The 27,738-nt window shown below is 34.8% G+C and overlaps 2 protein-coding genes across 4 annotated transcripts in view; both read right to left on the bottom strand.

Moving 5' to 3' along the window:
- Window positions 1-530: 530 nt before the first annotated feature.
- LOC130046617 (uncharacterized) lies at window positions 531-8,873 on the bottom strand. Of its 3 annotated transcripts, XM_056159062.1 has the most exons (5): window positions 8,696-8,815; window positions 8,357-8,472; window positions 7,682-7,746; window positions 6,633-6,794; window positions 531-2,826 (listed from the first exon to the last, which is right to left on the bottom strand). In XM_056159062.1, exons 2-5 carry the CDS (start codon window positions 8,386-8,388, stop codon window positions 1,988-1,990), a joined length of 1,098 nt encoding a protein of 365 aa, XP_056015037.1. In that variant the 5' UTR covers window positions 8,389-8,472; window positions 8,696-8,815; the 3' UTR covers window positions 531-1,987. The 3 variants fall into 3 exon arrangements, with proteins under 3 accessions (XP_056015037.1, XP_056015034.1, XP_056015036.1); XM_056159059.1 differs by lacking the exon at window positions 8,357-8,472 and having other exon boundaries at window positions 8,696-8,873; XM_056159061.1 differs by lacking the exon at window positions 8,696-8,815 and having other exon boundaries at window positions 8,357-8,683.
- Window positions 8,874-18,395: 9,522 nt separating this feature from the next.
- Window positions 18,396-27,738, bottom strand: part of LOC130052885 (uncharacterized) — an 87,972-nt gene continuing 78,629 nt past the window's right edge. The window contains exon 10 of the mRNA XM_056159048.1: window positions 18,396-24,416. Coding sequence (XP_056015023.1) covers window positions 24,106-24,416 — 311 coding nt within the window. The 3' untranslated portion in view covers window positions 18,396-24,105. The remainder of the gene's footprint in view (window positions 24,417-27,738) is intronic.

Consider the following 27,738-nt stretch of genomic DNA (forward strand, 5'->3'; position numbering starts at 1 on the left):
TAAAATAGTGCGTAATTCATCATCTTTTTTTAAAGGTTAGTACTTGGTATGATATATAATTTGTATGAGACATGATATTAAAGTGAGATGGAAGATAAAAAGAATTTCAAAGAAGACGAACATCCCTATCTAACAACCAGACATAGCTATCTATACAGGTATATTGCTGTAGATTTATTTCTATGAATAAAAGAAATATAGCTTTCTTTTCTAAGCTATTGTTAAAGTTTACTTAAATAATTTTATCCGGTTTTATGTCCTTGATTTGAATCAGAATAAAACATTGTGTCTTTAGAACATCCCCTTTCAAAGAAAAATTGTAAACAGGAATATATCCAGAAAGTAGACATGGTGGAGTAATGAATATTGGGGTGACATATTTTCTAGCGGGGGGTGGGGGAGTTGGGTGGGGTGTAAACACTTTACAATGATGCAATAATGTGGGCTTAAGTTTTTTTTTTAACAAAATAATCCTGTTTTGTTTTCATATTTCCAGGTAAATTAACAGAAATAAAAAGATAAATCTGACATATATACACAACTCTGTATTAACAGTATGACAGAATCGGGAACAAAACATAATCATAAAATCATATACACTAACTTCTACTGGGAACAAGTCTAAAAGGTCCAATGAATTTATCGTTTGTCACATTTCATATAATTTGGGAGAATCCCAAGAATAGTTCTAATGAATTATTTCGTGGGGTGGTAGTGGTGGAGGGAAGTTGTGAATTGGTAGTTGTATTTTTCTAACTGTCCGCGTATAAATATTCACCTTCCAACGAACTCGCCACCTCTTACGTTGTATCTTTATAATTGTTGCAAATATGTTATAAGTATTCTGGTTTATTTCTACCTTTTATCTGAATTACGAATGCAAGATAAAGCTTGCATGTACCAGTTTTATTTAATGGATTATATCATCAGTTTAGAGTTTTCCTTCTTGAATAAGTTTTTCTTTGCCGTTGTTCAAATATGGAAATCATTACCAAATATGGAACTGGTCGATGAAGCCCAGTGGAACAGGGTTCTCTTCGTTAGTTCGAGCCCCGTTCAGGCTACGGCCGTGTCAAACCTAAGATGTAAACAGTCAGTGTAAGTAATGATTGCTCCGTCACCGAGTGCTCGGTATGTAGAAGTGAGAATCGCGATTCTTTCGAATATGACCTTGAAGATGAAGGTAACAGAAGGTTATGACACAATAAAGAAACCCTGCTGCTAAATATGCGGTCAAAAGCGCCGCTGATCATTTGTCTAAATTTGTAGTACTTCACCTATAAATGGTGACCTATCAATATGAGTAAAAGAACCAACCAACCAAACATGAAGTCAAGGCCAGATGATTTTCAGCTGTTACTTTTAACTTACAGGTCAATAGTATCTATCTTTTTAAATCTACATACTTAGAAATACTTATGATTTTTTTTTTCAAAATGCAGAAAAATCTAAATATAGCTATGAAAGTGTCGACGTTTTGTTTGTTTAACAGGACATAAATAATCACACACATTGCAGAAAACTTTGCATAACCCGTTTAAACCAAGGAAAAGCATTTCATTACATATCAGCGTGAGGCGCTATAGTTTTTCAACAAGAGCCACATGGGCCACACAGCTCACCAGAGTCATGTTGAAAGGGATAATTAAAAAAAATGCTCACGAGGTTTCAGTTCATGTGAATTAAAATGAACTTTACATCTCATATTTACATTCTCATTTATTTCTGTCGGAATTCCCAGCCGTTAGAATATAATTATTATGTTGATCTGCACGCATGTTCTTTACATTTACAGTCATTAGATAAATGGCCACCATTACAATTTGTTGGGATGTTAAAGGCACAACATTAGATATGTAAACATTTTGAAATCATTTCATGAAAATGAAAATAAAATACAGCAAAATGAATACATCCCTGAGTATATTTGGCACCCATTTATTAGCGATAACTCGAAACACGTTCGCGTAATCAGCTGATCAAAGTATCATGAGAAGACAGCATCAAGATAAGAGTTGTCTTTTTCGTCATCCATTTCATGACAAACGGCCGGACACTCCCACATGACATCATCATATGACGATGAGAGTCGAGGCACGTTATCAGGATTTGTATGGCTTATAGTTTCTGTTGGGTTCATTTCACCTAATTCTACCACTTCTATGTAAGAATGAAATCGTTCATTACTGCTATTTTCTCTTCCCTTAGGTATTTTATGAGAATCTAAGTACGGTTGTAAGTTCTGTGGTTCGATATACGCTTCTTGTGTCACTGGTTCAACATACGTGTCACTTCCGGCTATTGGTGATAAATAAGAGTCGTTAGGTTCAGATGACAAACTGGATTCTTCTGTACCAGGTGGTTTTCGTCCCCCTGGAGTCATATTTGCCATTTCTAGACATTGATCGATTTCCTGGTAATCAGACTCCATTTGTTGATAAAAGTGGTCTTTGTTTCCGTAGTGATAAAGTCCGCCATATTTCTTTTTGTCGGTGTCACGTGATTTAACAATAGAATCAACGGGTGCATTGTAATCTTCTACTTTTCTTTTGGAAATGTTTCGCTGTGCCGATTTTGATTTCAAACACTTCTGTATGATCATAACAAGTAGAAGAACGGATATAAACCCTCCCACACCAACAATCAAATAATTGGAATTGAACTGTCCGTTTTCGGGATTACTAACGGCTATAGGCGGTTTTGTTGAAGGCAACACTGTATAGTGATTGGTTATATTGGTGGTGGATGAAATATGTGTTAAATATGGCGGTGATGTTGAGATATTCAAAATCTGATGCTGTGGAACTGTTGTAAAAACTGACGCATCTACAAATAAAACATGAATTAATGTTCATAATTCTAGTACCTTAATAATCAGTCCACTGTTTTATGTGAATGTACGCGAGTACCTAAAAACCCACTATATATGACGTTTAAATTTCTTGCAATAGATTATATTGGTATACTTTGTATACAAACCGGTAGGAACGGATAAATTCAATTTTTGATACTTTAGATTCATGGTACGTGTAATTCTTTGGCATTAGCTACGGTGTATGCTGTTAGATAATATCTACATGTAGATTCATTGAGATGCTATGAAGGTAGTGAATTATGACACTTTGACACTAGCTATGTTGCATATATATGTCGATAATGATTCCATGATACTGTGACACAATCTATGTCATGACGATACTACGTTCACAATGTCAATTTGAAGTATAGATATGACATGACTGTAATGAATTCATGGAAATACTGTGAGACTAGCTATTTCATGACGACAATATATCAATATTACAATAAAATGATACAATGATCCATTGACACAAGCTGTGTATCGTTGCGAGTATAGCAAATCCATGTTGCTTTGTTACTGGCTATGTTATGAGTATAGTTTATTCATGATAATGCTTTGACTTTAGCTGTACTATATGTATGTCAATAAAAATCATGATAATACTTTATTTTGACACTAGCTATGCTATACGGATGATAAATCCATGAAGATAGATTATTTTGACACTAGCTATGTCATGTCGATAATAAACTCATGATATTACATTATTTTGACATTAGCTATGCTATGCCGACGATAAACCCATAATGATATTATTTTGACACTAGCTATCTTATGTCGATGACAAAATTATTTTACACTAGGTATTTTATGCCATTGATAAATACATAATAATACAGCTATACTGTATGTTATGCCGATGATAAATTCATGATACATGTACTTTAATACTATAAATTCCATAAATATTTGAGAGGAATTTCTTGTCGCATAATTTCACGAGAATCAAAATTACTCGCATTTATTTTTCTCTTGCTAAAATACACGCACAGACACTTGATCAACAGTGTATTCGCGACACACACAGACACTTGATCAACAGTGTATTCGCGACACACACAGACACTTGATCAACAGTGTATTCGCGACACACACAGACACTTGATCAACAGTGTATTCGCGACACACACAGACACTTGATCAACAGTGTATTCGCGACACACACAGACACTTGATCAACAGTGTATTCGCGACACACACAGACACTTGATCAACAGTGTATTCACGACACACACAGACACTTGATCAACAGTGTATTCGCGACACACACAGACATTTGATCAACAGTGTACTCGCGACACACACATACACGTGATCAACAGTGTATTCGCGAATCTGTGTTATCGCGATTTGACTTCAAGTTATTTCGCAATATTAAGTACTCGCGTAAAATAAGTAATCTACAGTATTGAAGGTGGTTTGATATAGATCGAAATAAAAAATATAGCATTCCCAGCTCTGATATTGGAGATGCGATGTATTTATTTGTCCTGTTTTAAATATCAGGCGATAGTATATGCCAGAAATGTTTCATACCTAGACCTACTGTCAGCAGATTCCAAAATGTATTTGCAACCAAAAATGAAACAACTACTTATGAAATTGTGTAAATAGATACAATTAAATGCCGAGGGAGTAAATGCATATAGTCTTTTCTTGTAGTTATTTATTAAGATTGGGATATACATGTATACACTCTAAAAATGGTGTTTAGATCCTAAACACAAAGTTAAACACATTTCTTGTGTACAGTTTTGAACGCGTTCTAAATCTAAACATGTTTAACACTTTCTGTGTTTAGGTTTTAAACATGTTCAACACTTCTTACGTTTAGGTTTTGAACATGTTCAACCCAATGTGTTTAGGTTTTGAACATGTTTAAATCTCTTTGTGTTTAGGTTTGGAGCACGTCTAACTAATTGTGTTTAGGTTTTGAACATGTTAATTCTTTTTATGTTTAGGTGTAGAACATGTTTAACCCTTATTATGTTTAGGTTTTGAACATGTTTACCCTTATTGTGTTTAGGTTTTGAACACGTTTACCTCTTTTGTGTTTAGGTTTTGAACATGTTTAGTTCTCCTTGTATTTAGGTTTTGACTTTGTCTCAATTACAAAATGATTTGCTAACCTTATATTTAAAACTCAATCCACAGCATTAAAGAGTCTTAAATAGTAGCTTTCTCTTCTATTATAGGAGAATAACATTGCAAAATCTAGCAAGAATATCCCTTGCATTACAAACTGTGTCTATGGGATCCATGATGTTTCAAATCGAACAATGCGGGTAAAGTGATTTCCTACACACAAAGAACACCGGAAAACACTTATAAACAGATATATTCACAAATACACAGAACAACTTACAAGGGGTTAACAAATACAATAACTACACTGCTGCACTTTCTAAAACACGTCCGATTGCCTAGAGTTCGCGGGTAAGAGAGAGAGAAAATCACGTGCAGGCTCAGAGGACTCCGAGCCCGACCAGAAATACTAAAAATCCACCCCCCAAAATCACTACACGGGTTTGGGCGGTTCTTCTCAAATTACATTGCAAGTCTATTTCTATATTCTAATTGCCGAAACAACACGGTTGACATTTCCGCGATACATGTTAAAGACAAAACCATTAAAAATCACTTATGCACATATAAGAAGTAAACTATACATGGTTAAATATCATCCGGCAAGTACAACTTCAACAATTTTTTTGTCTTTGATATGCTAGTTTTCGCATAACAGGCACTGTCACATGTTGAATTAAAAAAAGGGGGGGGGGGCCAAATTGCAACTGATGTTCTCTTTCACAAGATTTAAATGAATTTTGTTCCAATGCAAAGTAAGAGTGATGCATTGGTTTAAATTAACACTAAAGGCACGTCTAATACCAGAGAAAATGAATTACACTCTTTTTTTAAATTCAATATGTATGTGTCTAGACCTGTTCAAGTTGAAATGGAATTCCAGATCAAAATCTTCTGGATACTCCTAAACTCTGCTCATTTCCAACAGGAAAGGGTTGAAGCCCATAGACGGCTCTTCTAATGGTTCCATCAATTTTGGATATCGACCTCGACAGTGTATACTTGCAATACGGCGTATGATGTACACTATGGTCACTATCGGGACCTGGTACACTATAACAGTTTGAAGTATGGCAATTCTGACATGCAATTTTTTCTGCAATTCGAATTTCATTTACAGAAGACAGGAATATTCTACATGAAGACTGTAAAACTAATGTCAACAATGTTACTAAGCTTATCATGTTCAAAACCTAAACGCATAGACGTTTAGGATTGTGTTTAGACGTTTAGGAATGTGTTTAGCAAGTGTTTAGCATGTTATTTTGTGTTTAGATACTGTATTTTTGCATAGCTAAACATGTTCTCAGTCTGAACATGTTTAGGGTAGAACATGTTTATTACACTTCGCGTTTAGGATATAAGCACAATCCTAAACACGTTTAGACCTAAACACGTTTAAAAAGTGTTCCAAACCTAAACATTGTTTTTAGAGTGTATTTATATGCATTACATGTTCATGCGTGAGTATTACTCTTGAATATCTGTTTTGTATGTCATGAAAGGTGAACATAAAGAACAGTGATACATCTCATCTATGTTATTTTAACAGCGATTGGGAAAAATAAAAACTTGAAAAACGTTAATATTAGCTATGTTATAATCTGAACAGAATGGATACCCGAAGCTGTGACTGAGGCAGTATTTAATATTAGCTATGTTATAATCTGAACAGAATGGATACCTGAAGCTGTGACTGAGGCAGTATTTGTAGGCAGACAACCTTTAACATGGTCACAATCTTCTGGGACACACGTAAGAGAACACAATCCTCCACAGTCCTTTCCAAATGAACCAAGAGGACAAGGTGTTTTACAAAAGTCTCCAAAATATCCAGGTACGCAAGCTGCAGATATAGTCAAGTATTATGGGAAATAAATCAAGCTTCCGGAGAAGAGACGGGTGTTAATTACTTTATTCTTTATTTTCTGATGACAAAATGCTTATGATTATAAGTTGTAATAATGAATTCATAGCGTTTTATCTTATTTTCTTCTGTTTTCAATGATTAATTTGTTTTTCTATAGTGTCAAACCAGATTCCCTGGCTATTTTTATGATAAAAAATAGTAAGTAAAGTGAAGTGTTACTAGGAAGTAAATCAAGCTATTTCCTGTTGACACAATGTTAGTAGCGGGTCTATGCTAGGGCCTCGGTGTATAGTCCATGATGGCCCGTCTTAAATGAAGTAGCAATGATTTTATGGGGCTTCTGTTTTCTTTATTTTCTATCATTATCTTTTTTTAATCACCGGATGTTGTAGTAAATTATGACGTGATTATGAGCTAAGATGTTCAGATGATAAATAAAACGTCTTATTATATTGAATTTCACAATTTAAAAAGAACGGGAAATGTTAATTATGTGCTGAAGTACAGAACAGTATAAGAGACACATACGGTGTTTTAGTCTACATAATTCTTGGGGGTAATATGCTTCCTGAAATTATTCTGCTTAATTCGTACAGGAACAGACAATCAATATCTAAAATGTTCAATATTACATGTTTTAGAATGGCTATTTATGATACGGTATTTATAATAGATAGATAGAGATTCTATTTATTTATTTGAATTAATCTTACGAACATTATTTTAAATTTTGTATCAATCAAGTAATCATTTCATCGACTGCTGATAATCGCATAGCGTATATACTCTAACTTGTCAAATGAAATTCATTTACAAAATGTGTAGCTTTGTCCCAAGGTAAATTTCAAGTGTATCAATCTTACAATTGCATTCTCCATTTTCGTCTTTCTCGTAGTTGTCGCAGCATGCACTGGATCCTGCGTCGGTCCTGAATATACATCACATGGGAATTACAGAAAATAAATCTTTTTTTGTTTTGTTTTGATTCTGTTTTAAAATATCATCTATAAATACGTCACCAGTTGAAGATGAAGTACCAGGCATTTGAACCTTGAAAAACATAGTGCTCAGAGTTGTAGCAGTGTTTGGCGAATGAACAATTTCACTATTCACGTCGTAAATTTCACGCGACCAACATACATGTACAGATGGAAACCGAAGCCAAGACCTGAGCACCTATTCACAAAATATCTTACGACTAAGATCAAAATTTACAAACACGGTAATTGCCTTATTTTTCATTTCTTGTAGACTTTCTTAATTAATATGTAAAGTACATCCATGGTTTATAAAAGTTGAATACATATTTGTGACCTTGGGCTCGGTATTTGATTATCAGACAGATTTATTTTTTTCGTCTTAGTCGTAAGATATTTTGTGAATATGGGCCCTGATCCCTAACTACTGGGCTATATGCGCCGTGAAAAAAATAACCCATAGAGTTATCTGAATGTATATGATCACGAACGTTTGCTCAAGTAGATATTTTCAAGGAAGAAAGAGTTGAGTGATTCGATGACTGAGAAATTCAATTTTACCCTGTGTTGAGGCTTGTCAACGTCATATACATAAATTATGCTAGAATGTTTAAACCCAGAGGCAGACCAATGGTTTTAAACCTGTGTGTATAATTTACTCGACAGGCAGCAATTCACTATAACGAAACAGGCAAAACAATTATTTTCAACAATTAATCTGTAAATATGAGACTGTTCTATTTACCGGTATGTTACTATAAAAACATTGTTAGTCATAAACAGAGTGAATTGTTACATCAAATTTATTTCCTCGTTCTACGCTCTAAATGCCTTTAAATGTAAACATGTTAAAATGAAGAATACATTAACAGAAAAAACAATATTCGATCTGAATTTTACCTGTTTCGAATGCAGACAGTTCTACTTTTGGTAATGGAAGATGAACACGCAAAGAGCAGAGGTAAAATTCCAACAGCTTTATAAGCCATTAAATCCAAACAAATACAAATTCTATTTAGATTCATCAAATCCAGGAAATACATCGTACAGTCAACATCAGGAAACTACGGCTTGTTGAATCGACATTTTTCTGATAAAATGGGATTGTCCTCAATATTCAGCAAATATTATCACATTTACATGTAGTGAACAATATTTCTAAAAATGTATTTTGGGATACGATAAAAGACAAAATGTCAAATGTGTACATGCCATCAGGGATATTTTGTATATGTGTTTTGTTAAACAGCGGTACTGAAAATGTAGATCTGTTAATTCCTTAACGTAATTTCCATGTAAAACGTATACGGTAACAATTTTGATGCACCAGATGCGCATTTCGACAAATAATGTCTCTTCAGTGATGCTCAACTGAAATGTTTGAAATCCAAAATAACTATGAAGTTTTGGAGCTAAATATAGCCTAAAACAGCGTGCCAAAAAAGTGTAGCCAAATTCGTCCAAGGATAAGAGCTATGCACGAGGGAGATAATCCTTAATTTTGAAATGAATTTCTAAATTTTATAACAGCAATTAAATATACATCCGTATTTTCAAGCTAGTAACGAAGTACTAAGCTACTGGGCTGTAGAGACTCTCGGGGACTAACAGTCCACCAGCAGAGGCCTTTAATTGTATCATGGACACAGAGGCAAATATAATACATGTATTAGGAAAGAGGTCTATAAGATTCACTGTCTATATTTACTATGTAACCCATTTTTCTACTGGACACAAATCTGGTTTATTGCAGTATACTAAGTATGCTATTGATTGTGGTGGGTAAATATTTTGGTGAATTCGTATTCGTTCATATATACAATGTATATGAAAAGTGATATGCTTAAATTTAGCCATTTTTGTGAATCTTTGGAAATTGACAAAATAGGCCAAATTATACACCAGGCAAATAAATCGGCTAACCAGTGATACTGTATTCCATTTGTGACAAAATGGTAGTCAGAGTTTTAACAAATAGTTCACGCCTACTCTCTTGGTATGGTATACTAAAACATAACATTGTTATAATCAATATCAAGTTTTCATTATTTCTCTCAGTGACTCAAAGGAGCAAAGGGTGATCGCTCCGAATGCTTTTCCATTGTTGATTGATGTGGCTGTTTGAAACGTGATATCAGCTAGTTTAAATTACCATTGGTATGTAATTATTAAAAGTGGATGATAACCCATCATTTTTGCTGTAAGGAAATATGTCAACAAACTTGACACACGCATGTTTATGATTGTTTATCATAATTTATGTTTCATGATTATTTTACAGGGAGTTCTTATCCATTTTGTTTCCAATTTATATATAAATATCTAACAAAGGATAACACGAAAATAGGATACTGGTTGTAAACGAATCTCAAAATCACCTTACTTCCAAGAAACGGATTGAATCTTCCTATTCAAAGGGTGTTCGTTATATCTAATGTAATGAGTTTTATAAACGAAAATAATTCAAGCTGTCTGCATTGTCGTTGATCACGTACAGGAAAAGATATTGCAGGAATAATCAGGACATCTAGCAGTAAACTGGTTTGTAAGATGAGTATCATATGCAGTAATTTCTCGACCCCTGGGCTTAGAGTCCAGGACCCAGGGTTGACTACTTTAGTCATATGTTGAAATTGCATCAAATCTGTATCTTAAAAATCGTCTTTACTTCGGGCCATCAAGGAGGCAAACTCTTTTCATGATTATTATCAACACTCAAGGTTCTACCCAAATTGTGAAATTCAGGATCCAAGGGATTAAGGTTCAGGCTCCATGGTTGTGAGCAGAGGGTCCTATACTATTTGTTCATTGAAAATTCATTATCTTAGATAAATGTAGTCTTTACTACTAGAGATCAATGAGACAAACTCCTCACATGATTATAACGAATATTCAATCCTTTACAAAAGGATTGTGCTAGTTTAGTTATATATTGGAAAAGTACAATATCTTAAAAAATGTATATCAATGAGTTAAATATCTAGTTTTAGTAATGATTAAAACTATTCATAGAATTATTTGAATAGCACATTTTTATTTATTTATTGATTGATGTTTTCCGCCACACTCAACAATTTTTCAGTTATCTGGTGGCGCCCAGTTGCTATTGGTGGAAGAGAGAACCCAGATACAATGTACCTGGGAAGAGACCACCGACCTTCCGAAAGTAAACTGGGAAACTTTCTCACTTACCGACGCGAGTGCGAGCGGGATTCGAACCCGCGCCGACAGAGGTGAGAGGCCACGTGATTTTGAGCGCGATGCTCTAACCATTCAGCCACGGAGGGACTGATCAATGGACGGCGAAGATAAAGAATAGTGCTCATAAATCCCATAAACAATAAAAAATAGATAGTTGGGCAAACACGGATCCCTGGGCACACCAGACGTGGGATCAGGCGCCTAGGAGGAGTAAGCATTCCCCGTCGACCGGTCACAACCACCGTGAGTTCTATATATTGCTCAGATAAACCATTATCCGTAGTCACAATCAATGTGTCACGGTGTCGCAATCTGTATGAAACACGTCTGACAGCATTTAACCCAAGTGATAGGTTGTATTGGCAAACTAGATCGTTATAACAACCATATAATTTGTGAAATGCTGACTTTAAACGAGACTGTTGAAACCCCTGTACCATCAACTTGTTTGTCAGTAGTTTGCCTCGATTTAAAAACTGACCATTCGCAGAACAAGCTCTTGCATATCGAATCAGTTTAGAGATATATAAATGTTTGGAAAAACACTGGTTCAAGCGATGTATCTTTGTAAGGGTTTTTATGTAGTTTATGAATCAAAATTAGGTACGGTAACTCATCTTCATTCAACCCACCGACTGGGATACGAAGTGTGCCTAAAACTGAACCATAATTTTGAAGAATGTTTATTTTTATATAAGAGCAGTTGAAGTATAATTACGATTACCACAAGTGGAGTTAATGGATGCAAATTAATATAAATAATTTTGTATTCTTTATTTGATGCAAGGTATTGATCACTATTCGTTATCTTCATTTCAGTGATTTTTTTTTTCTAGACCTGTAGTGGTTTAATTTCTGTCTACAGTGACTTATTTTTTCTCTCCAGAACTGTAGTGATTTATTTTCTGTCTCTGGATCTGTAGTGATTTATTTTCTTTCTTTAGATGTGCAGTGATTTATTTTCTATCTGTAGATCTGTATTGATTTATTTCTGTCTCTCGATCTGTAGTGATTTATTTTCTGTTTGTAGATCTGTAGTGATTTATTTCTGTCTCTCGATCTGTAGTGATTTATTTTCTGTCTCTGGATCTGTAGTGATTTATTTTCTTTCTTTAGATGTGCAGTGATTTATTTTCTATCTGTAGATCTGTATTGATTTAATTCTGTCTCTCGATCTGTAGTGATTTATTTTCTGTTTGTAGATCTGTAGTGATTTATTTTTTGTCTCTAGATATGTAGTGATTTATTCTCTGTCTCTAGGTTGTAGTGATTTGTTTTCTATCTCTAAATCTGTAGCATTTTATTTTCTATCTCTAGATCACTACTTTAGATTCCCATGGGGATCCGGGTTGGAATATGTCCTCAGTATCCTTGTCGTAGAAGGCGATTAAATGGGGCGATCATTCGGATGAGACCGCAAAAACTGAAGTCCCGTGTCACAGCAGGTGTGGCACAATCCCTCCCTGTTCAAAAGCCATAAGCGCGAAGCATAGGCCTAAATTTTGTAGCCCTTCACACAAGCAGTGGCAACGTCTCCATATAAGCGAAATATTCCCGAGAGGGACGTTAAACAATAATTGATCAATCTATTTATCTCTAGATTTGTAATGATTTATTATATGTCTCTAGATCTGTGATGATTTATTTTCTGTCTATTGATCTGTAGTGATTTAGTTTCCGTCTCTAGATCTGTAGTGATTTATTTTCTGTCTCTAGATCTGTAGTGATTTGTTTTCTGTCTCTAGATTTGTAGTGATTTATTTTCTGTCTCTAGATCTGTAGTGATTTGTTTTCTATCTCTAGATCTGTAGTGGTTTGCTTTCTGTCTCTAGATCTGTAGGGATTTATTTTCTGTCTCTAGATCTGTAGGGATTATTATCTGTCTCTAGGTCTGTAGTGATTTATTTTTTGTCTCTAGATATGTAGTGATTTATTATCTGTCTCTAGATCTGTAGTGATTTATCTTCTGTCTCTAGATTTGTAGTGATTTATTTTCTATCTGTAGATCTGTAGGGATTTATTATCTGTCTCTAGATCTGTAGTGATTTATCTTCTGTCTCTAGATTTGTAGTGATTTATTTTCTATCTGTAGATCTGTAGGGATTTATTATCTGTCTCTAGATCTGTAGTGATTTATCTTCTGTCTCTAGATTTGTAGTGATTTATTTTCTATCTGTAGATCTGTAGTGATTTATTTTCTGTCTCTAGATCTGTAGTGATTTATTTTCTGTCTGTAGATCTGTAGTGATTTGTTTTCTGTCTTTAGATCTGTAGTGATTTATTTTCTTTCTCTAAATTTGTAATGATTTATTTTCTTTCTAATGACTTGTTGTGATTCATTTTAAGACATGGTTGATGGTGAGGTAGGAGACATGGAGAAGCGTGGAATCACTGAATCCTTTCAAGTGAAGCGCCAAGTATTAACGAATGCATTAGAGGCTGCAGTAATGATTTTGTGTGTAGATGGCATAACTAAATCAACTCCAATACTTCGACAACCAGACCACAGGCCCCTTAATTAAGATAATGAATGATACTATAACACAGTTTTGACTTTTCCTAATGTTTCGATGTCTTATTCAATGTTCAAAGTAATTAATGGCCTGATGGTATGGGGCCAGAAAATTATGCATTTGGGCTTGTGTTTTGTAAATAGCATGTGTCCTTGGAGCTAGCTAATTTGAATACTTATCAAAATCCCTCAACGACCCGGCTAGTAAATATTAGAGGTGTGGGCATCCAGGTTTAACACATGTTATATATGCAATTTCATGATTTTACTCTTGTTACGTTGTCCTATGGAGTAACACAATGTAGATCATTTTACGTATGTTTTTAAAGGGTTTTTACCACGATTTTTAATGTAATTAAAATCAGATGGGGTAACCTTAATAAAGTACGTTTCTGCTGTTATATTGTTTCATTACTCCCAATAATTGATACAAGCAAGCATTTTATCTCCATATATTCAAAGCTTCCGCTTCTCAAATCGTCACTAATGAGCTATCTAGTCACGTGATACTTCATGACGTCATACGTGTCAATGTGCTGCAGCAGCTATGTATGTGTGTGTGGATAGATTCTATTGAAAGTAATAAATTATACAGAATGGATAGTTAATGTTCCGACATCGATGACATCCCGTTAGTATTTAATATTCCGCCATACACATTTGAACCTGCCGCTGAGCCATTCCCTCAGCAACCATTTATATTAGCCTAATACTTCATCGACATTGACCACTGGGACGGAAATCCCGCTCACAGAAAGGATGGAACGTTTTCAACTTTTGGTGAATACCTGAATGACACATTTCGTTTGCAAACATTTTGACTGTGTTCCCTTGTAGCTCATAATATTTTTAAAGCATTAGAGGTCTGTATATGTAGAGTGTAACATGCATTAGCCAATGCTGATCTAATTGAAATCAGTTCTTCTTTAACCGTTACACTGGAGAAGGTAAAGATTGATGCATTGACCTACAATGTGTCGAAGGAAACAGTCGATTTACCAATATCGATTTAATTTATAATTTTATTTTTCAAAGGGGGGGGGGGCGGAGGCAACCAGATTTTAAAATTACCAATCTGATGAAAATTTATCCACTTCTTAAATCGTATAGTGTGTTTAAGAGGGCGGGAAAGAGAGAGACATGGGGCCAATAGTCGTAACCTTTACCTTATAATCATCCCTCTCATTACTTTTTTAAAAATGGGGGGGGGGGTGCCATTCATTATATTGTTGCATTTTTTTTTCACTACGTTGGCACGCACCGTCTTTTAAAAAAAATATAAAGCCGCCGTATTTCAGTATTTTTGACGACTATTAACTGGCTTTTTTCGACTTTTTCTTTTTCTTATAAAGAGTGTATGTTACACAGAAATTTATGTGGTTGCCAGACCCGCGGCGACTTCAATGATTGCCTCAATACCTCGTAGGCTATAAGAGTTCTCAAACTGAAGGCAGTCTCTGATTATGTCCAGTCTGAAGGACAACGAGCCTATTAATTTGTAAAAAGAAATGTCGATATCATGAATTAAATGGGTTAGAATGCTATGTGTAAGTTCGTCATTGAAGATGGTTTTCCGTTGGTTTGGAGTATTTCTAAATTTAGTTCTAGCTCACAAAATTTCTCTGACTTGCCTCGTTGTAAAAGTAAAAAAAAATCGTCTTTTGTGTGCTGATTATTACAACTATAAACTGTACAACACAATATAATGGGACTTGTAACTGTTGAATCTTTCCATTTTGTATCAAGAGCCTGCTGTATGTGCTGTTCACAACTTTTTTAATGTTTCCATGCTTGCTCGCTTCACCGTGATTGACATGTATGACGTCACATACTAATGTCGCGAACATCTCTAACGAGAATATGCATATCTGGCTTTTTGCACTTTCGATACAAAATAATCACTAAAGCACGCTTTATATCGAAAAAAATAATAATAGCACGATTCAAAAAACACCGCATTTTCATATAAATTTACAAACAATAAAAATCGTGGTAAAAACCCTTTAAGTGAAGTATATATGTAGTGTTAAATATAAGATCTAGAGAGGGCACACATATATGTTCAAAAGGACACTTTTCCTCACGGCAAGACAATTTCTGGGCACTTTCATTGTAACATTCTATGATAGTAATAGAATGATCATTTAGCCTCTTTAAAAGTTAATACCTACTGTCTTGATTTTAAACTTTTCAATCAACCTTGTGAAAATAAAGAACAATTGTTTATATCTGACAACAAATATTTTATAGAGAAAAAGGGGCATGGCTTAATTAAAAAGGGCATGGTTCCAGCACACTAGAGGGGTCCTTCCACGATCTGATTAAACTCAGATCCTCGATCCGCTCCTCTTTCTTCATTTTGTCGCTACACGAGTAGTAGTCGTGTAGAACAAGAACAAATGCGGAAAGAGGAGCGGATCGAGGATTCATTTTAATCAGATTGGGTCCTTCCACGTGCTGTTATTCCACCCCACACCATAACGTTACCGCCACCGAATTGTCGACGTTGCACAACACAAGCTTCCTGGTACCGCTCCCTAACGCGACGATACACTTTACAACGGTCATCACTGCTATCCAAATGAAATCTGGATTCAACAGTGAACAGAATATTGGCCCAGTCCTGTATTCTGAATCGCAGATGTCGTCTGCATCGTGCTAGTCTAACGATACGATGACGTTCAAGCAGTATTGGAAGCACCGTTAGACGTCTTAGTCTGATGTTGTGCTTGAGTAGACACTTACGCACAGCTCTTGGACTGATTGGTTGAAGTCCAGGAATGCTACGAGCAGTCAAACTTGTGGTCTGGAAACGATTTCTCAGGTGCACAAGTATAATGTGGTTGTCCTGTCGACACTACGTCACACGAGGTCGCCCAGAACGTGGTCGATCCTGAGTGTTACCAGATTGCTGGAAACGTCTCCATAATGACTGAATGGTGTTCCAATGAACTCCAAAGTGTCCTGCTACAATATATTTGTGCCATTCCAGCTGGAAGCATCCCAACAGCACGATTACGTTGGTTTTCGTTGAGTCGTGGCATGACAGAAGGGTAAATTTTGTCACAACTAAAGTGTTTTCCATAACGAATAGTGTCCAAACAAACCTTTTACACTTCTTAGTCCAAACAGTATTGGCCAGTAAAACTCGTGCGCACAAACACTTCAATAAACTAACTGTGTTCACTAACCATGAAAAAGTCGGTGCATCTGAATCGGGTACTATGAAAAGCGAAAATAACGAACAATGATCAATCTCATAACTCATACAAGCAATACAAAATAGATAGTTGGGCAAACACGGACCTCTGGACACACCAGAGGTGGGATCATAGGATATATCTAATATTGTTAAAAACATCACCTTTATCGATTGTTTAGATTTTATGAATATGAATTATGAATATAGATAAATTATACTAAATTTTATAATGCATATATATGATGATATGATGCATATAATGATAGTATAATCCGTGTTTGCCCAGTTATCTATTCTGTATTGCTTATGAGATTTATGAGATTCATCACTGATCGTTATCTCCACCTTTCATTTAACCATCGAGCTCGTATCTCTGGTGGTGAACAGTTTTCCCCCGAGGATCCTTCGAGATAGCAAAGATTTGTCATATATACAATCGTCATATTGGCAGCGTTTGGTACATAAACAAAAATATTGTACCCAAATTAAAGAAGGTGGCGGAAATCCAATTGCCATTGGACTTTATGGCAAACATTTTAAGGTGTCACCTATTCTTCTATTTTATTATGTTTGTATTTAATCAAGATTTATAAGAATTAGGGAGATCCCAATGGCATTCTTGTTTAAGTTGTCTGAGTTGTAGTTTTGATACTCGGGGATTAATAAATGACAATTTTCAACCAACAATATGTATTCTATTGTTAATTGCCAAGAAAAATAACAAAGTTGCGGGACATTAGAAAACCGGTTTCTTCGAATAGTATGTAAAACTTATACGGTACCAATGTTGCTGCACCAGATGCGCATTTCGACAAATTATGTCTCTTCAGTGATGTTCAATCGAAATGTTTGAAATCCGAAATAACAATGACGTTTTAGAGCTATTATAGGCAAAAACAGTGTGCCAAAAAGTGGAAACAAATTCGTATGTTATATTCTTATAAAAATAGAGAGCATAAAGACTGTTATGCTCCCTTTTTGATGATTCCTTTTTCAGATCCCATGTGTTTGATCTCAAAATGTTTAATAAAAAATGTCAAACTTGTGAAATACTAATTACTAGAACTTCATTTAGTAGTAATCTCACCGGGCGTAGATTATGTACGTTGTCTACACTATTGAGTGTTACGTATGTAACTTAATGTATGTGGGAGAAACTAAGGGTTCACTTAATAAAAGAATATCGGGCACATATTTCAAATAAACACTGGTGAAACTAACTTCTTTACAAGCATTTCACTTAACCGGACATCTCCATTCTGTCCATGAAGGTAAGGATTTGGAAAAAAAATACCATCACACAAACAATCCAACATTTATGAAAAACGGGATGATTTGAACTTCTCTATCGTCAACTTCTAATATTTATGTAGCAATATTCCATTATCACCTACATGTGGTGTTTACATCTCTCAACTGATTTGATAGACAAGAGCTTGTTCTGTGTATGATCAGTTTTAAAATAGAAGCAGGCTACTCACAAGCAAGTTGATGGTGCAGGGGTTCAAACAGTCTCGTATAAAATCAGCATTTCGCAAATTCTATGGTTGTTATAACGATCTAGTTTGCCAATGCAACCCAAGTGACCATTCAATAAGATAATGTCTAGCCCTGTATATTGAGCGGTAAATATCCCTACACTTCTACTTTTGCGATATCTCCAAAATTAACAACAATACATTGTGTAAATAAATCGATGAATTTATGTAACCTATGCTAATAACAAGATCTACAGTGATGCTGTTAGGGTAAACTAGTTAGTGTGCAACCAGTAGGTTAATTTTGACCACTTCAGAAAAAAGTCTAATATGATGTATATAAGAGATGACAAAGACATTAAATCCGCGAATGTATATCTGATATCGTTCTGACTAATATTATTTTTTACAAGCATTCAATTGATCAAATAGTCACTTTCACATAAAAACGTGTGTTTTGGATATCAAAATGTAAATTCGCCTAACAAATCATAACTCAAAACATTTAAGTGGGTTTTTTTAACATCAAAGGTGTAAATTACATTTTGTCGAATATATTTTTACAATTACTGCAAGAATTTAATTGCATTACTGGGTTTTTTTCTATGTGTGTGTGTTTGTGTGCGCGCGCATGTGTGTATGTATACATGTGTGTATGTGTTTTCAAAGAATTTTTTAATCATCATTGAACTTGGTTGAAATTACTTTACTTCTTTTCTTTTAAAGTGGTAAATTCAACGACTTGGATTCCAAAAGGTAAACACAATCAACTCTACCATTCATAGTCATGGATGCCTCATTAAATTCATACCATGTTGTGTATTGAATCCTACAATTAAATTCCAATGTCTTTTAAAAGCAACTTCTTTAATGAATTTCAAATCCAGAACTATTCCCTGATCCGTAACGCCCCTTATTGTTTGTACTGTAACATTAGGGCTTCATGATCTCAATCTATCACACAATTAAACAATTAATTTTCTAAATATACTGTAATACTAATCCGACTAATGAGGGTTACAATGACCTTTTTATAAGGTATTGATCTTTTCCTTGATACTGGTACTTGTGGAAATTGAATGCTGTCGTGATTAAATTTACTCTGACGCAGTCGAAATTGACTTGTATCTAGTGTATTTCGTAGATAAATTTGTGTTGTTTTAAATATTTTCTTTTTCGTTAAAGACTGCAATACAAAGTACAAGATCTGAAATTCGTAATTTGAGACAAAGTGGTCATAGACCAAATAAATACTTGGGCTCGCAAATTCTACTGAAAAAAAAATGGTTGAAGTCTGACTAGTTTACCCTAGATGCAATATGTACAAATCAAACACATTGATATATAATTTCATACTTTGATATCGAAGATTATATATTGATATCTAACATCATATATTGATTTTAGATATCATATGTGAATATCGTAGTTCATACATTCATATTCAATGTTGCATATTGAAATCTAAGATCATACATAGACATTTAATATTCATTGATTTCTAACATACATTGATATCTAAGGTCGTATGTCGATATCTCAATCCATACATTATAGCTAAGACTGCATATTGATTCTTAAGATCATGCTTGGCTTCAAAGATCACGTATTAACATCTAAGATCCCATATTGACATCTGAGATCGCACAGTGACATCTAAGGTCGTACATAGATTCATAATGTCATACATTGATATCTAAGGTTATACATTGGTATCCGACATCATACATTGGTATTTAAATTCATAAATTGATATATAACCTCATACATTGATATTTAAAATCATACATTAATATCTAAGCTGATACATCCTAAACTGATAACTGAGGTTATTCATTGATAAATAAGATAACACACAAATATCTAAAATCATTATTGATATCTAAGAACACATAAAGTAGTATATGCATATCCAAAATGTTACATTGATATTTAAGGTCACATTAATATCTAAACTCATGCATTAAAAAGATGACACCTATCCGGGCTTTTATCAGCATTATGTGCAGTGATATAACTCGTATGTAGTCAGGAATAGTTGAATATCATACAACAACGTGAACAAAGTCTTATCATGAAGAATATGTATATAAATTAGGAAAACCCCACCTAAAATAGTTCCGTATATATTTAATACGCTTTTTTTCCCTTAAAAGTAGGTCAAACTCTTAGCTCAAGGTGACAAGTTCAAAGATCATAATATGAAATGAACGGCTTTGCCATAAGAAACATGTACAGTGGAGCCTCGGTAATCCGGACGCCATTAATCCGGACGCTTCACCTTCCGGACGAATTTTCTAGGGAACGGAATTTTTATACATTATTTTGCATTATTAATCCGGAAATTCGTGTTCCGGATCCGGACGGTCACTTTTTACTACAAAACGTTATAATGCATTGAAAATTGTACCGTTAATCCGGACGGTAATTTTGTTTAGGGAAGGTCTGTGTCGGACAATTTTAGCACGGCGTAAATTATAAAGAAAACAAGCCAAACTGTCTAATTGAAGCGATTACCTGTTCCCTGTCAACAACTCCCTATAATTAGGTGGTGTGTGATGATATGTCAGTTAGATAGCACGTGCCGATCGAGACATTGTATTCCAATTTTCGCACATAAGATTAGTGTTGAATTTTGTAAATATATCTGTTGCATATTATTTTATAGTCTTGATCAATAGCCTAATAGTATTAATAAATTAAACATCATGCCGTGATGATAATTTTTAAACTGCTACACATATTAGTTGTATTGATTCGTAAATTGATTATCGGCGTATGCAAATCTAAAGAGTGTAGATTATACCTCTAGATTCTGGATTTTATACTGTTGATTGGCGTGAAATATACATGTATGTTCATGCACATGTATATGTAGTAAGTTTTTAACGTTTAGAATGGCACGCATGTAGAATGTACAATGCACCTGTGTACGATTGATTCTTGTCACGATGTTGTAAAGCTTTATTGCTTTCGAATTCTTAAACTCTGGGTAGAAGTGAAAATGAAAATAAAATTTTGTATGTACCCGTAATGTTAGTTTCACCCGAGTTTTGTTCCGTTATTATCGCATCATGAAAATAATAGGTGCGCGTGGCTAGATCAAAGCAGTAGTAGGTCTTGATATTACGAGCTTAAATGATCTTATTCTCCCGATATTGTCTTGGATAATTATAGAAAAAGAAATATAAATTATGGCAGATTGAATTTTGGTTAAAGAATGTTGTCAACTGACATGATAATCACGAAATTCTTATATCAACTTTGGACGATGAAGATTATTTTAACAGACCGCCAAACCCGTGAATCGTGACAGATGAAAAACGGCCTCTTTAAGAAGTAAAAGTGTGATGAAATGTTTGAAGTGTAAATTATAATGTTAGTTACTAATGATTTATTGACTTATAGTTATGTATATATAGTGTTTCATTATTTGTTTTAGTGCATACGGTACACAGTTTTGTATATTTATTTGTAGGGCTCATATATATGTACAATTCAAGCACAGGCAAATACACTGAACACGTACATTAAATTTTAGTGCTTTGAAATACATGTAAATGTTAACATCATCATAATTGATTTACTAATGAAAATGGTCAAATCCAATGATAGAATGTGTTTAATTCACTATGCATTAAAGATACACTACAGCTCATTTTGCGCAAAAATCATGAAATCACAATTTTCCTAGCGCTTTTTCTATTTTTGTTACATTGTTGAAAGTATGAACTTTGCGAAAATAACACTTATCTAAATTTAAAAATTATCGTTTTAACGTAAAAATTAATACTTTTTGATGGCCTATACAAAAATATCGAGTCTCCTCCTTTCAGTCTTCAGACGCATGCGCATAGACAGTAAACAGTGCAGCATGTCGTCCAGTGAGAGAAAGTGTAGTTGATAGATTTAGAATTTTGACAGATTCTATGAGAAAAGAGGTAAAAATAGAATGAGATAAAACTCATACGTGAAATAAAATTTACCTTGGTATCAGTTTGACCGTTGGAAAACAAAGAGCTCGGAGAAACCCATGTAGCTCAGTGGCGGATCTAGGATTTCCGAAGGGGGTGTGAAAGTCAAAGATTAGCCACAGTAATCGGCCATTCTGGTGCAAAATGTGGATTTTCATTCACAATCTGTGGCGTAAAAAGGGAGGGGGGATCCTGCCCCCCCCCCCCCCCACCCTAAATCTGCCATTGAGACTAGCTGCGAAGACACTACTTTTGAAAGTAAGTGCTATTTTTATCTGAACACGACACGTGTTAGTTGTAAAAACATCGGTCAATGGGCAAATGGAAGGGTTTCTGCTGAAAAAATGATTTACATAATTACTTATTTTAAGGAGCAGGGCATACTCTTATACTTGAAAGGTGAGTGTGGACCCCCTTGAAGGGGAATTTAAATAATTTCCTACACAACACATTTGCTGTCATTCAAAACCACGTGATGTAAATAAGCAGTCAGAATGAAGAAACCTTTGAATTCCGAACGATCTTCAAAGCGCAGTTGAGAGTAAATTGATGCATCCCAATTGTTCAAAATTGTCAGTATCGATATGAATTTTATCATTTTATCAATACATGTTTTAAAAAAACACTTTATTAAAATGTGGAAAATGAGCTGTAGTGTCTCTTTAATAAAGTACGCATATATTAGTTACTTATGTAAAGATCGAAAATATGCAATTTAATTATCCGGACGCTTCATTTATTCGGACGATTTTGCTGGGAACCAAAGTGTCCGGATTAACGAGGATCCACTGTATGCAAGATATGAAAGATCTACCTTAGATAATTAGGACACATGTAGGCCGGATTTATATTAAAAATAGGTCAAACTTCCTGGTTAATGTCACATCACACACCATTGCATCACATGAAATGTCTTTTCGTAGAAAATCGATATGTAAAGTTCAAGAGATATTTTAAAGATTTTTCCCGATTACGAGCATTTAACATTTTGGTCCCCCATGGGGGCCACACCCTACCCCCAGGAACAATGGATTGCACAAACTCTGTTGTACTCTGTGAGGAAGCTTTCATGTAAATTTGAACTTTTCTGGCCCAGTGGTCTTTAAGAAGAAGATTTTCAAAGAATGTCCATCTGTAATTGAATGTAAAACTTTGATTTCCTGTTGTGGTCCCACCCTACCCCCAGTGATCATGATTTGAGCAAACGTAAATCTGTACTATGTCAGGAAGCTTTCAGTGCAAATATTCATTTAATACAAATTTGAAATGGTGATGATAGTGTGGTGGCTCCCTGTTATTTCTTTTAAATACTCTTTGTGTGTAATTAACTGAAAACCACCACCACCCCCAAAAATAATAATAATATTATCTAGATCATCAGATAACTACGCACTATAAGTTACAGCAGCAAAATCAATATACATTTTGTATCTAACAGTGTTACTTATAACGGATACCTGTTTGTTATTTCTGACCCACCCACCCCCTAAAAGAAAAAAACCCGTTAAGAACAATTTCCTGCTATTTTGTGATTTTGCTTTGCAAATAAAACATTTTGAGAGAGTTTTGAACGTCAACCGATCTACACTATTATATGCAAGTTTTGCAAAGTGCACTGAAATTAAGATATTTTCATATTATAATTCACTTCTCTTTTTTTAAAAGCTTTCGTATAATTAATCCGAATTCAGCTACAACCCTCGAGATGAAAGATGTGATCGCTGGAGAAGACGTCAATCATACATAACCAATCATATTAACTGACTGTTCTTTTTCACACACAATAATCTATTGCAACAATGAATTAAATGATATATGTCTAACTATATGTACAACATTGATAAAACGGAGTCGTTCCCTTAAATTGATTATTGAATAGGTGAGCCTAAAACATATTTACATACGTAGTTCCGCCTTCACAGGCTAGTGTCTTTAGACTCAATTCATTTTCCTTCCTTTGAAATCTCTTCCTTTGCTCGACTAAACCCATCCCAATCCACACCTGCACCAGTTTGTCTTTCTGCGTCCTGTAGGGATTTTTCTAAGTTCTCTAATGTTGCTGCAGGACCACGTTTGCGTTTCCATGTGAGAAGGATGTTGTGTACCACAGTACTCATGGACGTGGGATTTTTCCTCTTCAATCTATCTATCTCCACTTGTGATAATCCCAAGCAGGTGGCAATCAATTCCATATCATTTCCAATCACCTTGTTGAACTTCGACAGATCCCGCTCAGACAAAACAATGGACACACCTGCAATTATTTAAGATCTGACTATCAAATGTATCTTTCGGTTAAATCATGCTCAGATAAAACTGTGACGTTTGTTTCGCCAAGGGATAAACCTGTAATTATTAAAGATATGACAATCAAATACATCTCTGGGTTAAGAACTACCCAAACTCTAACTGCAATACAATGTCAATTATATACAGTCAGATTTTGCCTCTCACCTAAGATCCAGTCGGTGCAGGAATCCTGAAACATACAATTTATGTCCCCCTTATCGATCAGAGAGATTATTATACCGGCACCAAATTGGAAAAAGGAATGGTAGTTATGAAATAAAGTCAGAAATGATCAATTGTTAACGGACGACGGACAACAAAGGACGCCAGTAAATAGCAAAATGTCGCAATATTGATAATTATGTGACTATAGAGTATCAAAAAAAAATAAATATATCAACACAATGTTCGCATACTTTTTAAGTACAGTCTCTAGAGTATACATGATTACACCCAAAAATGAACATAATTTTGTTTGGAAACTCTGAATCTTGAAATACCTTTCAAGATTCAATGATAAATGCTGATGTTGACAAATTATGTACAAATGTAAGATATTAATTATACCCCCTGCAACAAGTTGTGTGTGTGTGTGTGTGGGGGGGGGGGGGTAATACTGGAATCGGGTTGTCCGTCTGTCTGTCTGTCCGTCCGTCCGTCTGTAGACGCAATGGTTTCCGGGCTCTAAAGCATTATCCTTTCCACCTACCGTCACCATATCATATATATGGATTACCCATGGGGTGAAGATGTTCCCTATCGATTTTGGGGTCAAAAGGTCAAAGGTCAAGCGCACTGGACATCGAAGTAGCAATATGCTTTCCGGGCTCTAAAGCATTATCCTTTCCACTTAGCGTCACCATATCATATATATGGACTACCCATGGGATGAAGATGTTCCCTATCGATTTTGGGGTCAAAAGGTCAAAGGTCACGCGCACTGGATACCGAAGTAGCAATATGGTTTCCAGGCTCTAAAGCGTTATCCTTTCCACCTACAGTCACCATATCATATATATGGACTACCCATGGGATGAAGATGTTCCCTATCGATTTTTGGGTCAAAGGTCAAGCACACTGGACATCGAAGTAGCAATATGGTTTCCGGGCTCTAAAGCGTTATCCTTTCTACCTACAGTCACCATATCATACATATGGACTACCCATGGGATGAAGATGTTCCCTATCGATTTTGGGGTCAAAAGGTCAAAGGTCACTCGCACTGGACATCGAAGTAGCAATATGGTTCGGTTTGTCATGCCATTTGTTTTTTACACTCAGAAAAGAGGTAGTTTATACCTATTACCAACACCCTTTGGGAGATTGGGGTAAGCGGGGGGTATTCTTAGTGAGCATTGCTCACAGTACCTCTTGTTATGTGATGTTTTTGTTCAAATTCAATATTTCATTTGAAGGTAACTTTAACTTGACTGAGTTATCCTTCTCAACCCCCCACTTCCCAGCTTCCTCTGAAAAAAATGTAGATAAATAGCGCAAGAAAAATAATTAAAACAAAAGGTACATGGGCCACATCGCTCACATTAATTAATTTAGCTTGATTGTTCAGTTACTGTGATTTTTAAAAGATTGTTTGTCATCTTTATTCCCATGAAAAATATTGACTTTATGTTGTAATCTAGCCTAGCCCGATAGGGTCATAGGATAACGCTATTTACACCACACAAGATAAAAGAACGAATTTTACCCCTACATACCAGAAGGCTCTATTACAATGCGTATATTCTTCCATCTATTAATTACAGCTTGACTATTTGAGATAATACCTCCAAACTGTCTAATTTACAAAAAAAAAAAAAAAAAAAAAAAAAAAAGAGCTGCAGGGATAATTATGGATGCAAGTCCAGATTACTCTTCTAAACCATTGTTGGAGAAACTTAGTGAGCTGACAGCTTATGAGCTACTTGATTTACACAAATACATTTTTCGCGGTTTCTTCCTAAAAGTATTTGAAAATTCAAGGTAAAGGCTGAAAGGTTCAAAATTTTGGAACAAAAAGGTTTTGTCACAGGGAATGCATACATTAATTAAAAAAGATGCATCACTCATCAATCAAAGGTTATGTGCAAGGTTAAAGTTTCGGTTATAGCTTTACAACGTGGATTAAACTCCAAGATCAAGGTCTTTGATAGCAAAAAAGGCCTGTCGCAAGGAATATAAATATGAAATATACGAGCCACACCACTCTCAATTCAAAAGTATTCAGCAAGCTTCCAGTTTCAGATATACAGGACAAAAACAATACACAGCACTGCCTTTGATAACGGAGGCATTACAATTTAATCAAACAACTTAGGAACATTTGCATGTTGATATGATTTAGTACAGTCCTAATAATCCCAAAAATAATTTGTTTTAATTCCTTGTATATTTCCATATAAGTCTTTGATTTCCTATTGTGGATCAACTCTACTTCCTAGGTTTCACGAATTAAACATAAAATTTACACTGCCTTAAAATGCTTGCATATCAATACGACTAATCATGACAAAACTGTTCTTGGAAAGATTGTAAAGATTTGTTCGTCTATATTCTCATGTAAAACTTGTATCCCCCATTGTTACCCAACCCTACTTCAGATACACATGTTATGATTTAAATAAATGTGAATCTAAACTACCTAGGGATGCTTGCATATTAGTATGGGTAAATAAGAAAGGTGTATATTGAGTTGTAAACCTTGTTATATATTATGAATAGGTTGGATAAGCAATTTGTTTAAAACGTGGATAAATTAGTGTTCTGTGATAATGTAACGTGTATTTAAGCTTCCTGACACATAACAAATGTAAAAGGAGATACCATAGATAAATGTATATTGGAGGTTCGAGTTTCCTCCATTGTTTACATATAGGTCATAGTGCAATATCCTTTACCCAGGCGCCTATGCAACAACCTTGTACCTAAAGGCGTTTCGTGAGATTGGAATATTAGTTATACATTTAATATCATGTGCGATATTTGATAGACTCAGCTGATATTTACAGGTAGTTAGTATAATCAGACTATACATAGGGACCACTCAGACGTGAAATCACAGGATATAACAATCACAGAACTTAGGGAAGTGTCAGCAGGCTGCGTGGTATTAACAATTTCTGTGGAAGTTAAAATAACAATTTCAGAATTTCGTCTATGTGGGGTGAGAATTTTAGAAATTTAGCTTCGTGGAAATAACAATCTAAGAAATTAGGCTATGAGAGATTAATAATTTTAGAATTTTAGCTATGTTGGAATACTAATTTCAGCTATGAGAGAATACTAATTTT

The sequence above is a fragment of the Ostrea edulis genome, chromosome 3 (assembly GCF_947568905.1).
Source record: "Ostrea edulis chromosome 3, xbOstEdul1.1, whole genome shotgun sequence".
Taxonomy (NCBI): domain Eukaryota; kingdom Metazoa; phylum Mollusca; class Bivalvia; order Ostreida; family Ostreidae; genus Ostrea; species Ostrea edulis.

What these genes read in the sequence shown, in the direction of transcription:
- LOC130046617 (XM_056159059.1), bottom strand. Translation starts at nt 8,838, where the DNA reads ATGTATTTCCTGGATTTGATGAATCTAAATAGAATTTGTATTTGTTTG. An exon ending in ACTGTCTGCATTCGAAACAG is followed by an intron (nt 7,747 to 8,695) that starts GTAAAATTCAGA and finishes ATGTATATTCAG; the next exon opens with GACCGACGCAGGATCCAGTG. An exon ending in TGCCTCAGTCACAGCTTCAG is followed by an intron (nt 2,827 to 6,632) that starts GTATCCATTCTG and finishes TTTTATTTGTAG; the next exon opens with ATGCGTCAGTTTTTACAACA.